At 35.9% G+C, this 20,401-nt stretch overlaps 1 protein-coding gene across 2 annotated transcripts in view; it reads left to right on the top strand.

The window, feature by feature from the left end:
- tmem132e (transmembrane protein 132E) overlaps positions 1-20,401 on the top strand; it is a 601,474-nt gene that overhangs the window by 515,300 nt on the left and 65,773 nt on the right. For both annotated transcript variants that reach the window (XM_056458536.1, XM_056458535.1), the window contains exon 4: positions 467-659. In XM_056458536.1, coding sequence (XP_056314511.1) covers positions 467-659 — 193 coding nt within the window. The remainder of the gene's footprint in view (positions 1-466; positions 660-20,401) is intronic.

Genomic DNA, 20,401 nt, shown 5'->3' with positions numbered 1-20,401 from the left:
CATTCATTAAATTTTAATTACTTCATTACATTTTTCTATGTTTTGTGTACACACACATGCATATATTTAATGTAATCTACCTCAGCTCAATCCATTAATCCTGATTAACGTCTCCATGTAGGCATTACTTGGGTCATACGTACACACATACGCACACTCCATCTTGTGTTTGCATTTCTTTCATTAGCTTTGCAATTTGCAAATCCATTTTTAGCTCTTGTAATCCAGTCCCAAACAACAGATGGGGTTCTCTGATTGATTTGTTTGCTGATTGTTTCGATATATAACACCTAATACATGACAGAACATCTGTTTCCGTTGATGACCAGCACATTAAGCCGTTTAAAGCTTAAATGCATACCTGACCCTTATTAGACTCCTATAAATGAGCGTAATGGCTATGTTTTGGTGGATCCCCATTGTTTTGTTTCTTCTTATTACTTATTATCATGTTGTTTCTCTTCAGGGACATGGCTGGCAGTATTGAAATCATGCAGCTAGACTTTGAGATGGAGAACTTCACCAGCCAATCAGTCACTAGAAGGATCAACTGGAACATTGATTACCGGGGCCAGAATCCGACCTCAGATGCCGAGAAGGTGGTCACTGAGCTCACGGTTGTGCAGAAGGACATACAGGCCATCATTCCACTTTCAATGGTAAGAAGCTCTTCCTGTCTGCCAGCCAGGGTCGTAAAGTATGAGGTATGAGATTGCACTTCAGTCTAGTTTAAATGTAATTTAGCTTGTCAAATCAGTGATGCAATAGATCACTGTGGGTCTTTTTTCAGCAGCCTTGGTTCTGGAATTATTTTCCCCCATTCGTTTTCTTTATAGACGTTTCAAAAGATTTTTAATGACAAGTTTGGGGCATGAATCAAGACATTTGATTGAAACTATTCTGAATATTACACTTACAAAAAATCAGAATTTTGAAATGTATCAGTTCTGCATGCTGGAATCACATTTTAATAGCAGCATCAACTTCTGGATTCAACTGGAATTTGTCAGTCACTTTTTTTAAATTTTAAGACAAATTATATTGAGGTTTGGGTTCTGCAAAGGTATATATCAGAGCTCTGTGGCCATGCTGAATTGAAACACCTGGAATCAATCGCCTCACAGCAAGAAAGCTGCTGGTTCGAGCCCCAGCTGGGTCAGTTGGCATGTATGTGTGGTGTTTGCATGTTCTCGCCCTTGTTGGCGTGGGTTTCCACCGGGTGCTCCGGTTTCCCCCACAGTCCAAAGACATGGACTATAGGTGAATTGGATGAACTAAATTGGCCGAAGTGTATGAGTGTGAATGCAAGAGCGTATGGGTGTTTTCCAGTGTTGGGTTTCAGCTGGAAATGTATAAAACATATGCTGGATAAGTTGGTGATTCATTTCGTTGTGGCGAAAACTTGTAACTATTGACTTCCATAGTAAGAGAAATAAATACTCATAAAAGTATATAGTAACTAAATTTTTATTTTTAGACGAACAGTCCCTTTAAGGGATAAAGCGAATTCTTAATTGCAGATGCCGAATAAGGCATTAATATGAGCCTTATATGTACTAGTAAACAGGCAAAAATGCAAATGAATAATCATCTAGTTAGTGTGAATTGGTCGCCTTAATAAAGTGTTACCTTAGTTTGTTTAATCTTTTAATTAAGTCAGAAAATACACTTTTCTTTTAAGGTAATAGGTTTGTTCTGTAGAAAGAGCTAGAAATGGACCCTCGTACTGATCCACTCACTTCCTAAGCAAGAAACTCCATTATTCATTTGTTAAAGTTAATCCATGGTTAGCTGGAGCCACTTGTCTCCATAATATTTGTGTATGCTTAAGCTGAAGCATGATTCAGTACACGGGGACCAGGTGCAGCAGAAAAGACACTTTTCTTCATCTAGGGAAGTTGCTTTGACCTGTCACTTTCTTCCGTCCCTGCTGAAACCTATCTGTGTGTTTCAAAAGCCCTGCACAGGCAGAATATAGCGCTTCAAATAACAAGAAGTGAATACAAAACAAGACGGTCATGAGGGAAATGCTGAGATCTGTGGCAGAGCTGAAGCCAAGGTTTCAATTTTTCACGACCTCCCTTCATGCACACACACACAGCGGATCCAAGAACATCCCAAACCCTCATGAGCTGCTTCTGTATGCAGTATTTGAAGGGATCATTGGTGGGCTCTTGGCGCACACTCATGAATATCTGCAGAAATTTTGAGAAGCCGTTTTCCTGTTCATAGACCTTTATTCACAAATGGATCCAAAGCAGATAACTGAGTATCAATAGCAGCAATAACTGGAGACCCAAGACAATCTTCACAGTTTAAAAATGCAAGAAAAGGGTCCCATGAAGTGCATTGAAATATACATTTTTTTGTTCGATGTGAGACGTAATTTCAATTGTAAAAAAAAAAAAAAAAAAACAGCAAATAGGGTTTAATTTTTTTGTCAAAGCTCAGCCAGTGAGAGTGGTTGAGCTGAAACACAAATGATAAGTCTCTTGAAGGGGACATGTGAGATGCTATAAAGCATTTGATTGGTCAGAAGACTTGAAAAAAGGTGAAGCCTGAAAAGATCTTTGTTTGGATGTCTTCTGAATTTATTTTTTGTCACTGTTTTGGGGAATACTAGCCTATTTGATATCTTTAAGACTCATACACCCGACGCAATAAGGTGTGTGTGACGCGATTTGTTGCTATTTTCTAAGTGAAGTTTATTTATAAACTAATTTCGTGAGGATCACGTGCTGATGATTGCTTGCAGCTGGCCCCACATTATGCAGTTTATGATTCATCAATCAGACAACTACTAAGCCACTATAAATACCCTAAGTTCCCTATGACAGCCATCTTTGTTTTAAAGAATCCCCCCTTCCACCCCTACTCCTCCTCTTTTCCTAGATGAGTGGCATGGTGGCCCAGTGGTTAGAACTGTTGCCTCACAGCAAGAGCGTCACTGGTTCTAGTCTTTGCCAAGCCAGCCGACGTTTCTGTGCGGAGTACACGTTCTCCCCGTGCTCACGTGGGTTTCCCCCGGGTTCCCTGGTTTCCTCCCACTGTCCAAAAACATGCAACTTAAGTTAATTGACTGATCCAAATTGGCACCATTGACATGCTGCTAATAAATAGTTATCTCTTAAGAGCAATCGCTATCTGTTTATTAGTTACCACAGCAGGGGAGTTCTCGAGATCTACCTGAGCTCAAACTTCATTCTCGCCTTCCAAACGGGAGGGAGCCCCAGGCTGGAGGATCTTATGAGCTCAGGGCTCTCTCCTGGGACAGCATGCCAAACAAGCTTTATAACCAATCATCAACTAAGTGAGAACTCTTGAAAAGCTGTTCTAAAGGGGTTTTTTTCAGTTTATTCATGACATTCTCTGTATAATATTATTATTATTAGCAGTGTTTTTATTATATGCATATTTATATTTGTTTTAATAAAAACAGGTTTAGATTTGTCCACCTGTCAAATCTTTGCTTAACAAATGAAATTTAAATATGTTGGCTAATGGATGACTTCAGTGGAGTGCGTACAACACCGTTTCCTTACTCCACGGAACTAAAGGAGTAAAGAGTAAAAGTAAAGTAAAGAGGCTGAATGGAGAAGGCTCATTCTTTACCCTTGTGCTGCAGATAGTTGGTTTAACTGTGTTCTCACTAGTGAAGTGTATAGTTTTTCCTCTTACAAAGTCCGCCATGTAAATCCCAAATGTGCCATGGCGCTGTGCAACTGACTCTTAAAGGGAAACATACATTCTACATGTCAAAAGAATGTTTTTGTTGTTATGTTGTTTGTTTTCTTAGATACTAACATCTATAAAAAAATATTTTCAAGCAGACTTTAATTGTTTTTTTTTCCGCTGTGTCCCAGTCTCCAACTCCATCAGTTCTGTGGTGAACTCTTATATTAATGATAATGTGGCAGATGGAGTAGGATGAATGACTCAAAACATTGATGGTTTGTAAAATACATGATGATGTCTATGGGAGATGGCAATGATAATCATTGTACACATAATCTGACAATATGCTACTCACAAACAGATACACTCTGATTAAGTAACTAGGACGTTTACACTGTTTTTCTCCCAGTTAAGCAGCCACTTACTTTATTGTGTTGTATTTTGGGAGAATTTGATGAATTAACGTGATGTAAGAGCAGCTCTAATAGAGATACATGCTTAAATTATGGGGTGTGTTTTTTCACATGATTAACCTGACGCATCATCATGGAAATATAAATGTGATGCATTCTGTTTATTATAATGGTAACACAAGGGAGTCAGCTGAAGTATTAAAAACTTCCATCTGAATGGGTCAAAGATAAAGAATCACCATCATAATGTTAATCAGAATTTTTTTTTATGAAATTTTGCTTTTTTAAATATGACTACCTGTCTAACTAACTCATAGAACACACACAAATTTACAAATTCATGTTCCACAAAATTACTAAATTTGTCAGTTTGCATTTCATTCATTCATTTTCTTTTCAGCTTAGTCCCTTTATTAATCAGGGGTCACCCCAGCAGAATGAACCGCCAACTTTATCCAGCATATGTTTTACACAGCGAATGCCCTTCCAGCTGCAACCCATTACTGGGCAACACCCATGCATTCTCATTCACACATATACACTATGGACAATTTAACTTAACTTTATCTGGAGCACCTGGAGGAAACCCATGCAAACACGGGAAGAACATGCAAACTTCAGACAGAAATGCCAACTGACCCAGCCGAGGCTCCAACCAGTGACCTTCTAGCTGTAAAGCGACAGTGCTCCCCACTGTGCCACCGCGCCACCTTCAATTAGCATTTTTTAATCCCATCTATTTATGCACATATAGAGCTGGGTATTAATTTAGGTGTCCTGAGTCAATTTGATTCTGATTTCAGTTCATTTCATGAAGATGTTTTAACGAAATTAACGAAAAGCCACAACCTGTTTATTCAGCTTTTTGTATTTCTATTATTTTAGGTATATTTAAAGAGAACTTGCCTCTCTATTTCAGATGCATACAACAAACAGTAAGATAATAAATACAGAACATGGAAAAAGATCAAATCAAAGCTTTTGAGAATCAATATCAAATTATCTCCATTTAGTGTGGTTTGTTTATAAACTAATTTCGACAGGATCATGTCTTTAGGATTGACCACGGCTGGTCCTGGATTAGTTTACACATGACTCGCCTATCAGATGATTCCTAAATCACAATAAGAGTTTTTCACCGCAGTTATCTTTTTCAGGGATGCAGAAAATAAGGGGTGCAGAAAATAACCATGAAAAAAAAAAGAAAAAAAAAAACTGTCAGAATAAAAAAATTTAGATAATCTGTATAAAAAAAAACTAATTTCTTGCTCCATAATTACAAGTTATTACTGTCATTTTATTTTACAGATTATAACTGTAATGATAAAGATAATTACTGCCATTTTAGTAATTATTACTGCAATTATACAGATTATTACTGTTATTTCACAAATTACTACTGTAAATATATAATTTATTAATGTAATTATACATATTAATGTGATTCTAATGATTATTACTGTAATTATGCAGGTTATTGCTGTAATTATACAGGTTATCACTATAGTTATACAGATTAATATGATTATAATGATTATTACTGTAATTATGCAAATTATTGCTGTAATCATACAGGTTATTACTATATTTATACAGATTAATGTGATAATAATGATCATTACTGTAATTATACAGGTTATTTCTGTAATTATACAGATTAATTAATGTAATTATTATGATTATTACTATAATTATACAGATTAATTATGTGATTATACAGATTAATTCATGTGATTATATTGATGATTACTTTAATTATGCAGGCTATTACTGTAATTATACAGATAAATTAATGTGATTATACAGATTAATTCATGTGATTATAATGATGATTACTGTAACTATACAGATTAATTAATGTGATTTAAATGGCAATTACTGTAATTACACAAGTTATTGCTGTAATTATACAGATTAATTAATGTGATTATGATTATTACTGTAATTATACAGGCTATTACTGTAATTAAACAGGTTATTACAGTAATTATACAGATTAATTAATGTGATTATAATAATTATTACTATAATTATACAGGCTATTTCTGTAAACAGGTTATTACTGTAATTATACAGATTAGTTAATGTGAATATAATGATTATTACTGTAATTATACAGAATAATTTTATTATAATGCTTATTACTGTAATTATACGGGTTATTACTGTAATTATACAGGCTATTACTGTAAACAGGTTATTACTGTAATTATACAGATTAATTAATGTGATTATAATGATTATTACTGTAATTATGCAGATTATTACTGTAATTATACAGATTAATTAATGTGATTATACAGATTAATTCATGTAATTATGCACAAAATCTCTCTCTCTCTCTCTCTCTCTCTCTCTCTCTCTCAAAATCACTTTGAACATACCTTTAAAACAGAAAAAAAATCTTTTAAAGAATGATTAAATAAGCTTAAGTACAAATAATTGCTGTTGTCATAATAATACTGTAAATATAACTAAACTATAATATAGTTTGGCATTATAGATGAGCTCTTAGTCAGCAATATAACTCTCCATAGCAATTCCTAATTTGCCATTAGCCTGAAATATACAGGGGAGTACTCGAGAACTACCTGAGCTCAAAGTCCCCTCTCGCCCCTCAAATGGGAGGAAGCCCCTGGCTCAAGGATCTTATGAGATCTTCTCTCTTTATTACCATACATCAGCCAAGTGTGAACTCTTGAAAAAAAATAAATAAAATGTTTATCCAGCCCTACTGACAAACTGTTGAATAATGTCAACTCAATCAAGTATTCCTTTTTTATATATATATATAATTATAAATGAATAAATACTGGAAAATAATAGGGTTATTGCGAATAAAACGTTTAACATTTCCTATTTAACATGTTTTTATTTTTTCCCCCTTCCTAGCATTTAAGCTCATCATAAGGTCAGGGGAAAAAATACATGGAGCTTATAATATGCAGAACATACTTTTGTAAAATAGTTATTACTTTAGTTTAGTAGTCAGTACATTAGTAGTTTTAAAGATGCTAGCGTAAAACATTTCTTAAAGAAGTCACAAATAACTTACTGGTATAAGTTACACTTGCGTTTATTCCTTGTACTTAGGAGAAAGATGACATTAAACAAAAATGAATATTTAATAACTATACATATTATTAATATATTTTTTGTGTGTGACCATGTAGACTTCTCCAATGAATAGCTGTGCCAATTTATATCAGCTGGTATACTACCAGTGTAGGCAGTAGACATGGAGGTAGCTCAATAGGTTTTGAAATGGAGCTAAAATGTGAGACAAACAGATGTGACTGTTCAATAGCTGGAAGATATGTGATATACACAATATGCCATGTGTTTATGTGGGCCTTTATGCTTGAAAAGATGCATTTTTATACATTTTCTAAATACTCGAGAGGCCTGTTCGCCCTCTTTAGGGGATTTGTCAGTAGGAAGCAATCAGAGATGCTCGTATAAGAGGTTTTTGCAGACACAACAATAGCAGAACCTATGTGCTGTATGCCAAGAGCATGAAATGAATCCCGCACTGATTTAGGCGAGCAAATCCCACTACATACACCCACAAACATGATCACTGTTCGCAGCATCTAATGAGAATCCTGCATATGAATGCAGATAGAAACACATACATACAGTATGTACATGCACAATAGGCAATCTTTGTTTATATGTGTGAATGATCTTGTCTACATGTATAAGTTCAATGATACAAAAGCAGAGAGTGAAAAGAGGGTGCATACTTTATATACAGGGGCATTCAATGTCTGAGACCACCTGGCAAATCTAAAGTATGAAATATGATGTAAAACAGGATCTAAAATTTAAAATAACAATGAGAAAGCATACATAAAATATATATATATATATATATATATATATATATATATATATATATATATATATATATATATATATATATATATATATATATATATATATATATATATATATATATATATATATATATATATATATATATATATATATATATTTACCTTTATGTTAAGACACCCACTGAAATAGAAGAGCAATGTTTGGTTCCACAAGGAAAAGTTAAGTGAGTCTTTTTTTTTTTTTTGGAATGGAAAGTTCAAACTCCACCACAGTCGCTGGAAAAAGGTTCCATGGATGTAAAAGGTTCTTCATGGAACTATTCATGCCAAGAAAGAACCTTTTTTTTCCTTAAGTGTAGTGTTTAGGTTCAGTTTTTATTGTTTTAATTCTGACATAGATGTGAATATGGAAATGATTGAAACTGCAGTTCATCTACTGACCACTTGAGGCTGTCTCTAAAAAGGGAGTCAATCCCATAGACTCCCAATGTTAAACTGCCCGATTTAACAGCAGAAAAAGAGATGTTTACAGCCTGGTACAATTATTTATTTCTTTATTAATTTTGTCTATAAAGCTCATAGGTCCCAAACTCGATTCCTGGAGGGTCGCAGCTCTGCACAGTTTTGCTCCAACCCTAATCAAACACAGCTGATCTAACTAATCAAAGTGTTCAAGACTACTATAGACTATTAAGCAGGTGTGAGTTGGAGGTGGATGGAGCTAAACTATGCAGAGCTGTGGCCCTCCAGAAATTGAGTTTGAGACCTGATATAGCCAATATGATCTATTCTTCATTACAAATATGAGGGGGTGAATTATTTTAATTTCTATTAATTTTAAATACTTCATAATTACTTTTAATTAGTGCACATGTACTGCACTTGAGTGACGGGTATCTGCTGCTCACCTTCACATCACCTCATCTAATTCAACTCACTAAACTTGACATACATATTATATTTATACTTTTTATGGCTTTTAAGTCTGTTGCTTTTGGGGTTTATTTCTTACATTTATCAAACAATATGGCGTGTTATGCAGTCAATAAATACACTGTAACGAACAAAAGTACATGTAAGTTAAGGTCACTTAATATAAAGTGGGACCATTAAAACAGTATACAACCAAGAACATGTGGCCAGAACATGAATGAGGCGTTTAATGAATTTGTTGAGCTTTTTACCCAATGATAAAATGATTGAAAATGCAACCAGGCATCTGAAGCTCCGCCCACACCACACCCCTTTGCCCATTTTAGATTATTTATTATTTGCAGTCATCACAGTGACACGCTGACACGTTGTAGCGGTTGGCCCCGCCCACCTGTAGCTTAATTTGCAATATTCAGAAACTTACAGGTGATATCACGGACATTGCATTCATATTTTTTATGCAGTCTATAATGTTAACATACAAAAAATATATACATATTACATACGGATTCTGTCAAATTCCATTTCTTCTGAATAATTTTCAGAGGTGGTCTCAGACATATGAATCACTGTGACAGGTGTGTTTATTTCAGGAGGCTAAGTGTGGCCACAATTAGCCATCTAACCCCACAAAGCCAGTCTCTCAGCCTCTATTAACATGAACTGCTCTTTCAAGCCTGGCCAGAGAGAGAAGCCTTTAGCATTCATACCGGATCAGCTCTGCATGTTTTCTGAAATAGAAGAGTTTTAGCTGGTGAAGGTGGCCCTTGATAAGCACACGGGGGACAGAGGACGTGTTGCCTTTACATGGGCAATAGTACATCATAAATAAAACATGTCGCGGCCTTCCAATCGAGGCAAGTATCACACTCACACACACAAACACAGCGTTTTGGGCGAGGGAATAGTCCGGCTATATTGCGAGGTCAAGATGACCTTATGTCTTTTTTTTCCTCTGGCTCTAAACCTGAGGGACAGATTAAGACATTCAAGTAAAAACTTGACCCTCTTTGAAGTATAATAGACTCTTTTTACTTCTTAATCCTGCAAAGTCTGACATATTAGAGTCAGAAAAATCAATTTATTTTTTAATCAACCTACTGAACTTTTGGACAGGCGGTTCACAACCTTCTGACTCAAAGACACCCAAATGTCAAAATAATATAACAATTTTAAACAAACCATATTTTTTTTTTCAGCATAACATGCTGATAATCATGTTTTACTAAAAGTTTTGGAAACTAAATGGAAATTAAAATGTCATTGTATGTGACAATAGTATGACTAGACTCCCTGGCCACTTTATTAGGTACACCTTACTAGTGCTGAGTTGGGCCCTCTTTTGCCTTCAGAACTGCCTTAATCCTTCGTGGCATAGATTCAACAAGGTACTGGAAATATTCCTCAGAGATTTTGGTACATATTGATATGATAGCATCACACAGTTGCTGCAGATTTGTTGGCTGCACATCCATGATGCGAATCTACCATTCCACCAAATCCCAAAGGTGCTCTATTGGATTGAGATTTGGTGACTGTAAAGGCCATTTGACTGTGAAACTCATTGTCATCTTCAAGAAACCAGTCTGAGATGATTCACTCTTTATGACATGGCACGTTATCCTGCTGTAAGTAGCCATCAGAAGATGGGTACAGTGCTGTCATAAAGGGATGGACATGGTCAGCAACAATACTCAGGTAGTCTGTGGTATTGACACGATGCTCAATTGGTACTAATGGGCCCAAAAGTGTGCCAAGAAAATATCCCCACACCATTACACCACAAGCCTGAACCATTAATACAAGGCAGGATGGATGCATGCTTTCATGTTGTTGACCCCATATTCTGACCCTACCATTCGAATGTCGCAGCAGAAATCGGATCAGGCAGCATTTTTCCCATCTTCTATTGTCCAATTTTGGTGAGCCTGTGCGAATTGTAGCCTCAGTTTCCTGTTCTTATCTGACAGGTGTGGCACCTGGTGTGGTCTTCTGTTGCTGTAGCCCATCCACATCAGGGTTGGACGTTTTGTGTGTTCAGAGATGCTCTTCTGCATACCTCGGTTGTAACGATTGGTTATTTGAGTTACTGTTGCCTTTCTATCAGCTCGAACCAGTCTGACCATTTTTCTCTGACCTCTGGCATCAACAATCAACATTCTCTGTAAACCCAAAGATGGTTGTGCATGGAAATCCTTGTAGATCAGCAATTTCTAAAATACTCAGACCAGCTCGTCTGGCACCAACCACCATGCCATGATTAAGTCACTTTAATCACCTTTCTTCCCATTCTGATGCTCGGTTTGAACTGCAGCAGATCATCTTGACCATGTCTACATGCCTAAATGCATTGAGTTGCTGCCATGTGTTCGGCTGATTAGAAATTTGTGTTAACGAGCAGTTGGACAGGTGTACCTAATAAAGTGGCCGGTGATATATATACAGTGAGTGTGGAAAGTATTCAGACCCCCTTAAATTGTAACTCTTTGTTATATTGCAGCCATTTGCTAAAATCATTTAAGTTCCTTTTTTTATTATTATTATTATTAATGTAAACAAAACCCCACATTGACTGAAAAACACAGAATTGTTAAAATTTTTGCAGATTTATTAAAAAAAGAAAAACTGTTTACTTGGTTCTAAGTATTTAGATCCTTTGCTCAGTATTTAGTAGAAGCACCCTTTTGATCTACTACAGCCATTAGTCTTTTTGGGAAAGATGCAACATCTGCCATTCCTCCTTGCAGATCCTCTCCAGTTCTGTCAGGTCAAATGGTAAAGATCGGTGGACAGCCATTTTTACGTTTCTCCAAAGATGCTCAAGTGGGTTTAAGTCAGGGCTCTGGCTGGACCATTCAAGAACAGTCACGGAGCAGTTGTGAAGCCACTCCTTTGTTGTTTTACTCTTTAGTTTTCAATATGGAGTGTTGTGTGTACATTAATGAGGGAAAAAATGCTCTTAAATGATTTTAGAAAATGGCTGCAATATAACAAAGAGTGAAAAATTTAAGGGGGTCTGCATACTTTCCGTACCCACTGTATATTTACATTAAAAGACCCTATTTATGGATTACAATACAGCCCCAAAATACTATTTTGTTGCCATTTAAAATTTGTATACTTTGCCACTGTACTTAAAACCTCTAGGTTTAAAACTAGAAGTAAATTGACTGTTTAATGCATTTTAATAAGTACAGGTCAGAAAAAGAATAATATGTTACTGAATTGTTTAGAGGGAGACAATATATATGTAGAAGTTGTGCATACATAAGAAGGCTATGCAATATTAATAAAAATTATATTAGCCCATGTTGTATTGCAAGCCGCTTCAATGCAACAGCATGCATCCTTGGTTATATTCATAAAACTCTTGCTGTTGTACATCAAGCTGGATATTCATAGCCCACACAACTGTAAATTCCTCAGAAAAAAAAGAATCAGTTTGTCGTCTCATAGTGTCTTACATCAAATAGCCTGTATCTTTGGTATCCTCTAGCCTTTGATAAGAGGATCAGGTTTACCTTGCTCTGACTGTGTGTGAAGTGTTTAATGGCTTGCAAAAGCTCCCTTGCTGTTATTTACAGCCAAAGCTGTCTGTCTCCATCTGAGCCGCCGGTTCCAGCCATCGCCTCTCGCTGTCACTGTAAATACTGCTCGCCAACGAAATGATACTGCCATTTGCATTGCCAACCACATACTTGCAGATTGCTGTCACTTTAAAATGATTCAGGTGAAATTTATGGGCAACATTGACCTCTTTTTTTGTGTTGTTGCTTGAAATTGTGCTGCAGGAGTGTCATTTGGATATGAATTACTTTAAATACTATGGTTAAAACTAAATGAAAGAATAGTATGATGTGTGGGACATGTACAGCTGTGGAATAAAATACATATCAGCCATTCATTCATTTTCTTTTCGGCTTAGTTCCTTTATAATTCTGGGGTCGCCACAGCGGAATGAACCGCCAACTTATCCAGCATATGTTTTACGCAGCGGATGCCCTTCCAGCTGCAACCCATCACTGGGAAACATCAATACACACTCATTCACTACGGACAGTTGAGCTTACCCAATTTACCTATACCACATGTTTTTGAACTTGTGGGGGAAACCGAAGCACCCGGAGGAAACCCACGCGAACACGGGAGAACATGCAAACTCCACACAGAAATGCCAACTGACCTTCTTGCTGTGAGGCAATTGTGCTACCCACTGCACCACAATGCTGCTTATAAAATACATATATTTACATTATTTATTTGCATAGAATTAAAATATGTTAATATAACATAAATATATGAGGAATAATCAAAGGATTGCCATGCATTAAAGGAATTTAAATGCATGACACAGAGGCAAAAAAACTGCCCGATGTAAAGCGGAGGGAGGTTGCCTTTGCGAAGTGCACTTAATTATTTAATGCACGGCAAGCTGTTGATTATCCCACTGTCAAGTTATAAACAAGTCAAATCTAGATTTGCTCTTTGCAGCTTAAAATTTTACCAAATTAGATCAGTTTCGACACTATATTGTTTACTCCTAAAGGGTGGTTTAATTACTGCGTCGAGTGATCGGCGTGACCCACGCACAGATGGCAAAATAAATAAGTAAGTAAGGTGTATTATATAGCACATTTATTGTGTATAGCCATACACCCAAAGCGCTTTACAATCATGAGAGGGGTCTCTCCATACCACCACCAGTGTGCAGCATCCACTTGGATGATGTGACGGCAGGCACAGGACGACGGCGCCAGTGCGCTCACCACACACCAGCTATAGGGGGAGTGGAGAAACAGTGATAAAGCCAATTTAGTGGATGGGGATGATTGGGAGGCCAGTAAGAGCCGATGGAGGGAATTTGGCCAGGACACCAGGGTTACACCCCTACTCTTTACGAGAAGTGCCATGGGTTTTTTAGTGACCACAGAGTCAGGATCTCGGTTTAACATTTCATCCAAAAGTACACAATTGTTTTACTCAAGTAGAAGTACAGATACTCATGTTCAAGATGACTCTGGTAAAAGTTGAAGTACTGATTACACTTTTGTACTCAAGTAAAAGTAAAGTCCGGCCTGAAAAATGTACTTAAGTAAAAAGTATTCATTACTACTACATTTTAGTTTCACTAGGTAGGTATATATCCAGTTTCCCCCGTGTATCATCATCCTGACGCAAACTCACAGCGTTCAGCAAATCAAAAACAACAGCTGCCTTTCATGTACATACACTTTAAAAATAATTCTATAGGCCTGTCTATCTTGATAATGTCTTACATTTTACACTGAAGTCTTTTTTTTCTTTTATATTTGTATATATTTGTTCTTTTATATATTTTTTGATTGAATATATTGAAAATACATTAAAAATACATACATTTCTTTTTCTAAGCTATAACTGAAAGCTATAATTTTTTTATAATTTTTTTCTATAATATTTTTGCTTTAGGAGCTGTTTTTTTACAGGGTATTGTGGATGTTTTATTTATTGGATAAACATTATGGGCCCTGTCATACACCTGGCGCAATAAGGCGCAAGACATGTTTCCCTGACGTGTTGCTATTTTCAGATCAACGCAACCTTAATTTTCCCATTTTCTGCCACGTTTTTTAAATAGCAAATCCATTTGTGCCACTTTGTGGACTCATATTTGTGGTGCGTTGCTATTTTGAGGATCTAAAATAGACTTTGCAATAGACCAGCTGAAAGCAGGTCTAAAGTCCAGCGCAGATCATGTTAGTTGTGCACCTCGCTTAAACGTTGCTTAAAACATGCAGGATGTATGCAAATATCTTTACAAATGAAAAAGAATTCATTAAAAATTATTACTTTCTACATAAATATAAAAAGCCCTGCCTCCATGCCTTCCTCTCGGGGGGCTTTTTTTAAATTTATTCATGACAAATTGCTTTTGTATAATATTATTATTAGTAGTATTATTTATTATATGCACATTTATATTTGTTTTAATAAAAGCAAGCTTAGATTTGTCCACCTGTCAGGTTTTGGACCATATGAGACATAGCATGTGCATTTGGATATAACTCAGTTTTTTGACCACACTTTGTTTTTATTGTTCATTTAGAAATTTAGAAATGTTTTCATGGTATTAGATTGAAAGACCAGAGAAATCCTGTGTTTTATGATCGGAAGTGGACAAAAGACTCTTAACCTTAAGCTGTATGGCATATTTTTGAACTGAAATGTGTTTCTCTTGTTTACCTGTGATCTGATCGAGCAAAATGTGTCATATTACCGTGTAAACAGGGTAGCATCAGTCATGTTAAATTCGCCATCTCCCTCTGTCTCATCTGCGTACTCATCTTTGCCTTTCTCATTGTAATCTTCATAAACCAGCCTACAAACGCGATAGCCTTAGTTGAAAAAGTCGGGCACTGCAGCACGCAGGCACGAAATTATGAAAATAGACTGATTGCATCAAAAAGGTGCTCAAATTGTGCAATGACAAGAACTAATACAGATCGTGCCACCAAAAACATGAAAACAAAAGTAAAGAGCTTAGTTTAAAAATCTAAGAAGTAGAAAGTACAGATATTTGAGTAAAATTGTAAGGAGTAAAAGTTAAAAGTTGTCAAAAAAAAAATACTTCTCATCTATGGACCCACGGCGCCTGCCTTGCACGTTGTCGTGCATTTATACATCTGCATGCTTGTTTGTGTTGCAATAACACTTCCGAAATGTTTATTGAGAGGCGGGAACTGGCTGACATGCAAACACAACTTTAATCATAAGGTCGACACTTGTAAACACTCACTCCAACGCGTTCACTCGGCTTTCACCCCCACCCACACTTGTCAGCACTACCAGTGTTCCAACTATTTTCAATGAAATGGCGTTAAGCTTCCCGAAAAGTCGCTAAATGTCGTTAGATTACATCATATTACTGACGTCATATTAGATTGCATATATTACTGATATCATCATGTCCAACCATTGCTGTTTGTAACCTATTAGCCAGCACTCACATTGGGGATTTACACCTACCTAACTTTAAATGGTAACAGTACATGATGCCAGTAAGCTGCAAACACAAATTAGGAATAAAGAAGACACTTTGGGCTTTACCGTGGTAAAAGGGGAAGTTTCATGCTCAAAAATATAAAAAGTTATACATTATGAAGTCATGAGAAAATGTTCAACTATATACAAACACAGGAAAACATTAATGTATTGTCCTAAAAATATATATGTCTTGAAAGCCAAGTGTTTCATGAGTTTATATTTCAGATTTGATGAAGATAGCATGCAAAATTAGATTTCTGTAAAGTTTTCTGAGACTACATCGGTGTCCTTCTCTCGCTCACTGTCAGAGGCACTTCCCAAAAATGACCTTCCCAAACTAAAACATTAACAGTTGCTCAATAATTTGGTCTACATTCACAGTTCATGTATCTTTGGAAAGAAGATACTTTGGTCTTTATTATCCATCATCTAGAGTTTATAATACTCAAAATGAAAAAAGTTATAGATGCTTAAGTAATGTAAAAAAAATTGCACGGCACTAAACATTTTATTATTTCATAAACAAAAATATGAAATTAGTCCTGGAGCAATCAGAAAAGTAATAGGTCAAAAGCCACACATCTCCTGAGTATGTTTTGAATTTGATGCCAATATTATGCAAAATGAAATTTGTGGGATTATGACAATGTCTTGTAATTTTTTTTTTTTTTTTTTTTTTTTTTCTTCTCCTTGTTTGTGGAGAAGCAGTTTGATGACCACACGTGTACTGAAGGTTTCTAACAACTATTTTAGTCTTTTTAAATACCGCTTATTTATATAGTGTAAAATAATAGGCAGAAACGTACACTGAAAAAAATTATTCAAAGATGATTCCTTGGATTTACTCAATATTTTTACGTTAAGTGGTTTTAAACAATTTATTTGGGCTGAATTTAAACAAACAAATTAGGTTGAACATTGCTCAATTTAATTTGTTTGTTTAAATTCAACACAAATAAATTGTTTGCAACAGTTTTGCATGCAACACTTTTTTTCAGTGTATATTATGAATGATTTATTTGAGCACAAAAAGTACATTGTGTGAAATACATCCAGTGCATATGCAACAAAAAAGTCTTACAAGATTTGGTGTTGTTTTGCTCTCTCACTCACTGGCAGAAAGTGCTTGAACATCTTTTCATAGGAGTTTGCTGTTGGCTGCTGCTTGAAATCCACTCCACAGCATAGATTCGGCTACATGACTGCTTTTTTGTGCAAGACCAAACAAAAATACAGAATTAGGATTCTATTGCAAACAATTGTATTTCCCCTCTTGAGTAGCAAACACAATTTACTCTGATGCCCATATCATATACATATGGTAATATTACAGATAGCTTAGCTAACAGTGGCCATTCAGATAAATGGCAAACATATGATTATGCAAAACATTATTGAAAGATTATCGCTTACAGAGAGACATTCACACTTATAGGCACCTGCTGGCTACACAAACAGCCTGTGGTTAATAAAGGGGTCATTTTATTTGCACTACACTTTATGTATGCATGTCAATTTAACTAAATGTTTGATTGCAGTATATCATTATAGATGTGTAGTGAATTTGCAGTAATCTCTCAGACTTAATAAACTCAAGTTCTGAAAGTGTCACTAAAATCTCTGTAATTGTGAACAAGAAAAGAATAAATGGTCAAATTAAATAGTTAATTATAAAACAAAGAAGAAGATCGATTTGACTGTACAGGGGAAATACCTCACACTCGCGGTGCTAAATCATTTGCAGTCGGTACGCAGAGGGGTGATCTGCTCTCAGGCTGCAGGTGGGGGAGACTGCTGTACGAGGACTGGGCCACCTGTAAGTGCTCTGAGGTGGAGGAGGGGCCGACGGCATCACCTCTGCTCATTGAGAAGAGTAGGAACGGTACAGTATGGACACATGAGTCGATAAAAATGTCCAGAAACACCAAAAAACACCAAAAATCTAGTCGCTTTTTAAAAATTTGTCGCTAGAGGGGTCTGAAAAGTTATAGTGACAAAGTCGCTAAGTTGCCAACCCTGAGCAGTACCAAGCTTGCACTATGCATCATTGTGGCTTGTAATTAAATTTTTTGAGAGGTGCGCGTCAGCTTCAGCATAGTTAGTCACTGGTTGAAGTCCTGGCTGGGCCAGTTTTGATTTCTGTGTGGAATTTGCATGTTCTCTCTGTGTTCGCGTTGGTTCTCCGGTTTCTCCCACAGTCCAAAGGCATGCAGTAGGTGAATTGGATGAACTAAAATGGCCGTATTGTATGAGAGCATGTGTGAATGTGAGAGTGTATAGGTGTTTACCAGTAATGGGTTCCGGCTGGAAGGACATCCGCTGCGTAATACATATGCTGGAATAGTTGGCGGTTCATTCTGCTGTGGTGACCCCTGATAAATAAGGGACTAACACACACACACATGCACTTATACATTTTATATATAATACACTCATACAGCTGTATTACGGTAATAAAATGGTATTCTGTGAATGAGTAAAGTTAACGGAAGTATCATCTGAAAGGTCACAACCATAGTACCACTGCAATACTTTTTATTTTTTTCAAAGGGATGAGGGATTTAATAAACTCAGAGTTATATTTTGATGTTATTACTGTAGTCTTTTGTGTGCTTAGTTATTATTTGCCAAAAATAAACCTGGATTTGAATCAGCTTCCTTTGCTGAAAGTCCCCGTGTGTCCATGACCATCTGTTTAGCTTTTTGCTTGGAGTGGAGGAAATGACAGCGGTAGGCAACACCAGCACAATAGGATTTTTCCGAACATGAATTGTATGAATTAAATAAATTCAATGGGTGGATGCTGTTGACCTTTAAAGTTTACCTTGCATAAAAATGAGATGTCAGGCAAAGAATTGAGCCGGTTGGCTGCGGGATGAAAAGCCTTTGCAGGGGCCTGTAATGAATTTTATTCCTTAGCGTAAGTGCCCGCAACTTCCATTTAAACAAGGCAGGCAGGCCAGTAATGCACTTTGAACGAAAATTATGATTATGCAGTTTCAGCTAAGGCTATCAGAGTAATTCTGAGCTAATAAGTCATTTGCTCAGTGGGGAGATATTAAAGAGAACCTAATTCAGATGTTATTTGCAAGTCGAACATTTACGACCCTTTTCATCTGCTTCCTTCTCCAATGCTAAAACTTGAATAAAGAGACTGAATTTGAATATGAGATGAATCAGCACAATGTGTGATGCAATCATGTGATGAATAAAGCTTAAGTTAAAGAAAATTTATGTGTGTGTGTGTGCGTGAGTGCGTGTGTGTGCGTAGTAAACTATAATATAAAAATGATTAAAGTAAATCAATAAAATAAAGCAATGGGCAAGTTTTAATATTGTCACATTGTGTCGCACCACAGACAATCAAGACTTTAAAAAAAAACACTGATTTATTTACAAAAACACATTTACCACAGAAACATAGCACACAGGTGTGACAACAAAGGTTGACATTTCAATACAGACAACAAACTAAACCAAAACCGATGTATGAAAACACAGGACACGATTACACAGATTACAAACAGGGCTTACAAAACAGACACATGACAAACACACGCACAAGGAACACGACACAACATCACACGACATAAACACAAGGACACCAGACTGTGACACATATAGCATTTACTTTATATATAAAGCTCTAAAACTTAACATTGCAATCAAATCTGGCTGCTCTGGAACAAATTACTGATCATTGTGACCAAATAATAACATTAGATATACTTAAAAGGAGTTACATTTCACGTTTAGCTACTATACAGCCATAGACCAGATTTCAGAATAAGTGTCTGTCAGAAAGGTGCTCTCGGCAGGGAAATAGAATGGCCGTTCAGATAGATGATACCCTTATAAATGAACTGCATATTTAAAATCCAAACAACTACATTCTTAACTCTACATTCTAGTCCTGTACTTGGCACTAGATCTGAGCAGATATATATCAGATATATATAACACATACACACAGGTAAATACATTCTTCATATTAAGCTATATACACCATTTATTATATGAAGAAGGGATTTTGTGGAGGGTACAGCAGGAAATCACAGCCAGAGTGATCAAAAATGAAAATAAAAGGCCCTGTGTGTGTATATGTGTATATCTATATGTGTCTCTGTGTGTGTGTGTGTGTGTATGTATGTATATATATATTTATTTATTTATTGTTATTAATTTTTTTTTCAAACAGAAACTAAAAAGTAAAGTGTGCTCCTTAGTAAGGACGGACAACAATAAATTGTGTAAAAATAATAGTGATTTAGAATAATAATAATAATAATAATAATAATAATAATAATAATAATAATAATAATAATAATAGTTATTTCCAATTTTAGACACAATAAACAGAATTTTTAGAAAGACTGGCTATGGGTGGTGCTAAAGAAAATAACCAATCAAAACCAAAACAGTCTTACTAATATTCAACAATAATCCCCTCTAATCTAATCTAATAAAACAAAAGATATAAACAAAATAAATCTTCGACGTCAATGATGTCCTACCTAA

Source organism: Danio aesculapii, chromosome 5 (assembly GCF_903798145.1).
Source record: "Danio aesculapii chromosome 5, fDanAes4.1, whole genome shotgun sequence".
Lineage (NCBI taxonomy): Eukaryota > Metazoa > Chordata > Actinopteri > Cypriniformes > Danionidae > Danio > Danio aesculapii.
This window is presented reverse-complemented; position numbering and strand designations above follow the sequence as displayed.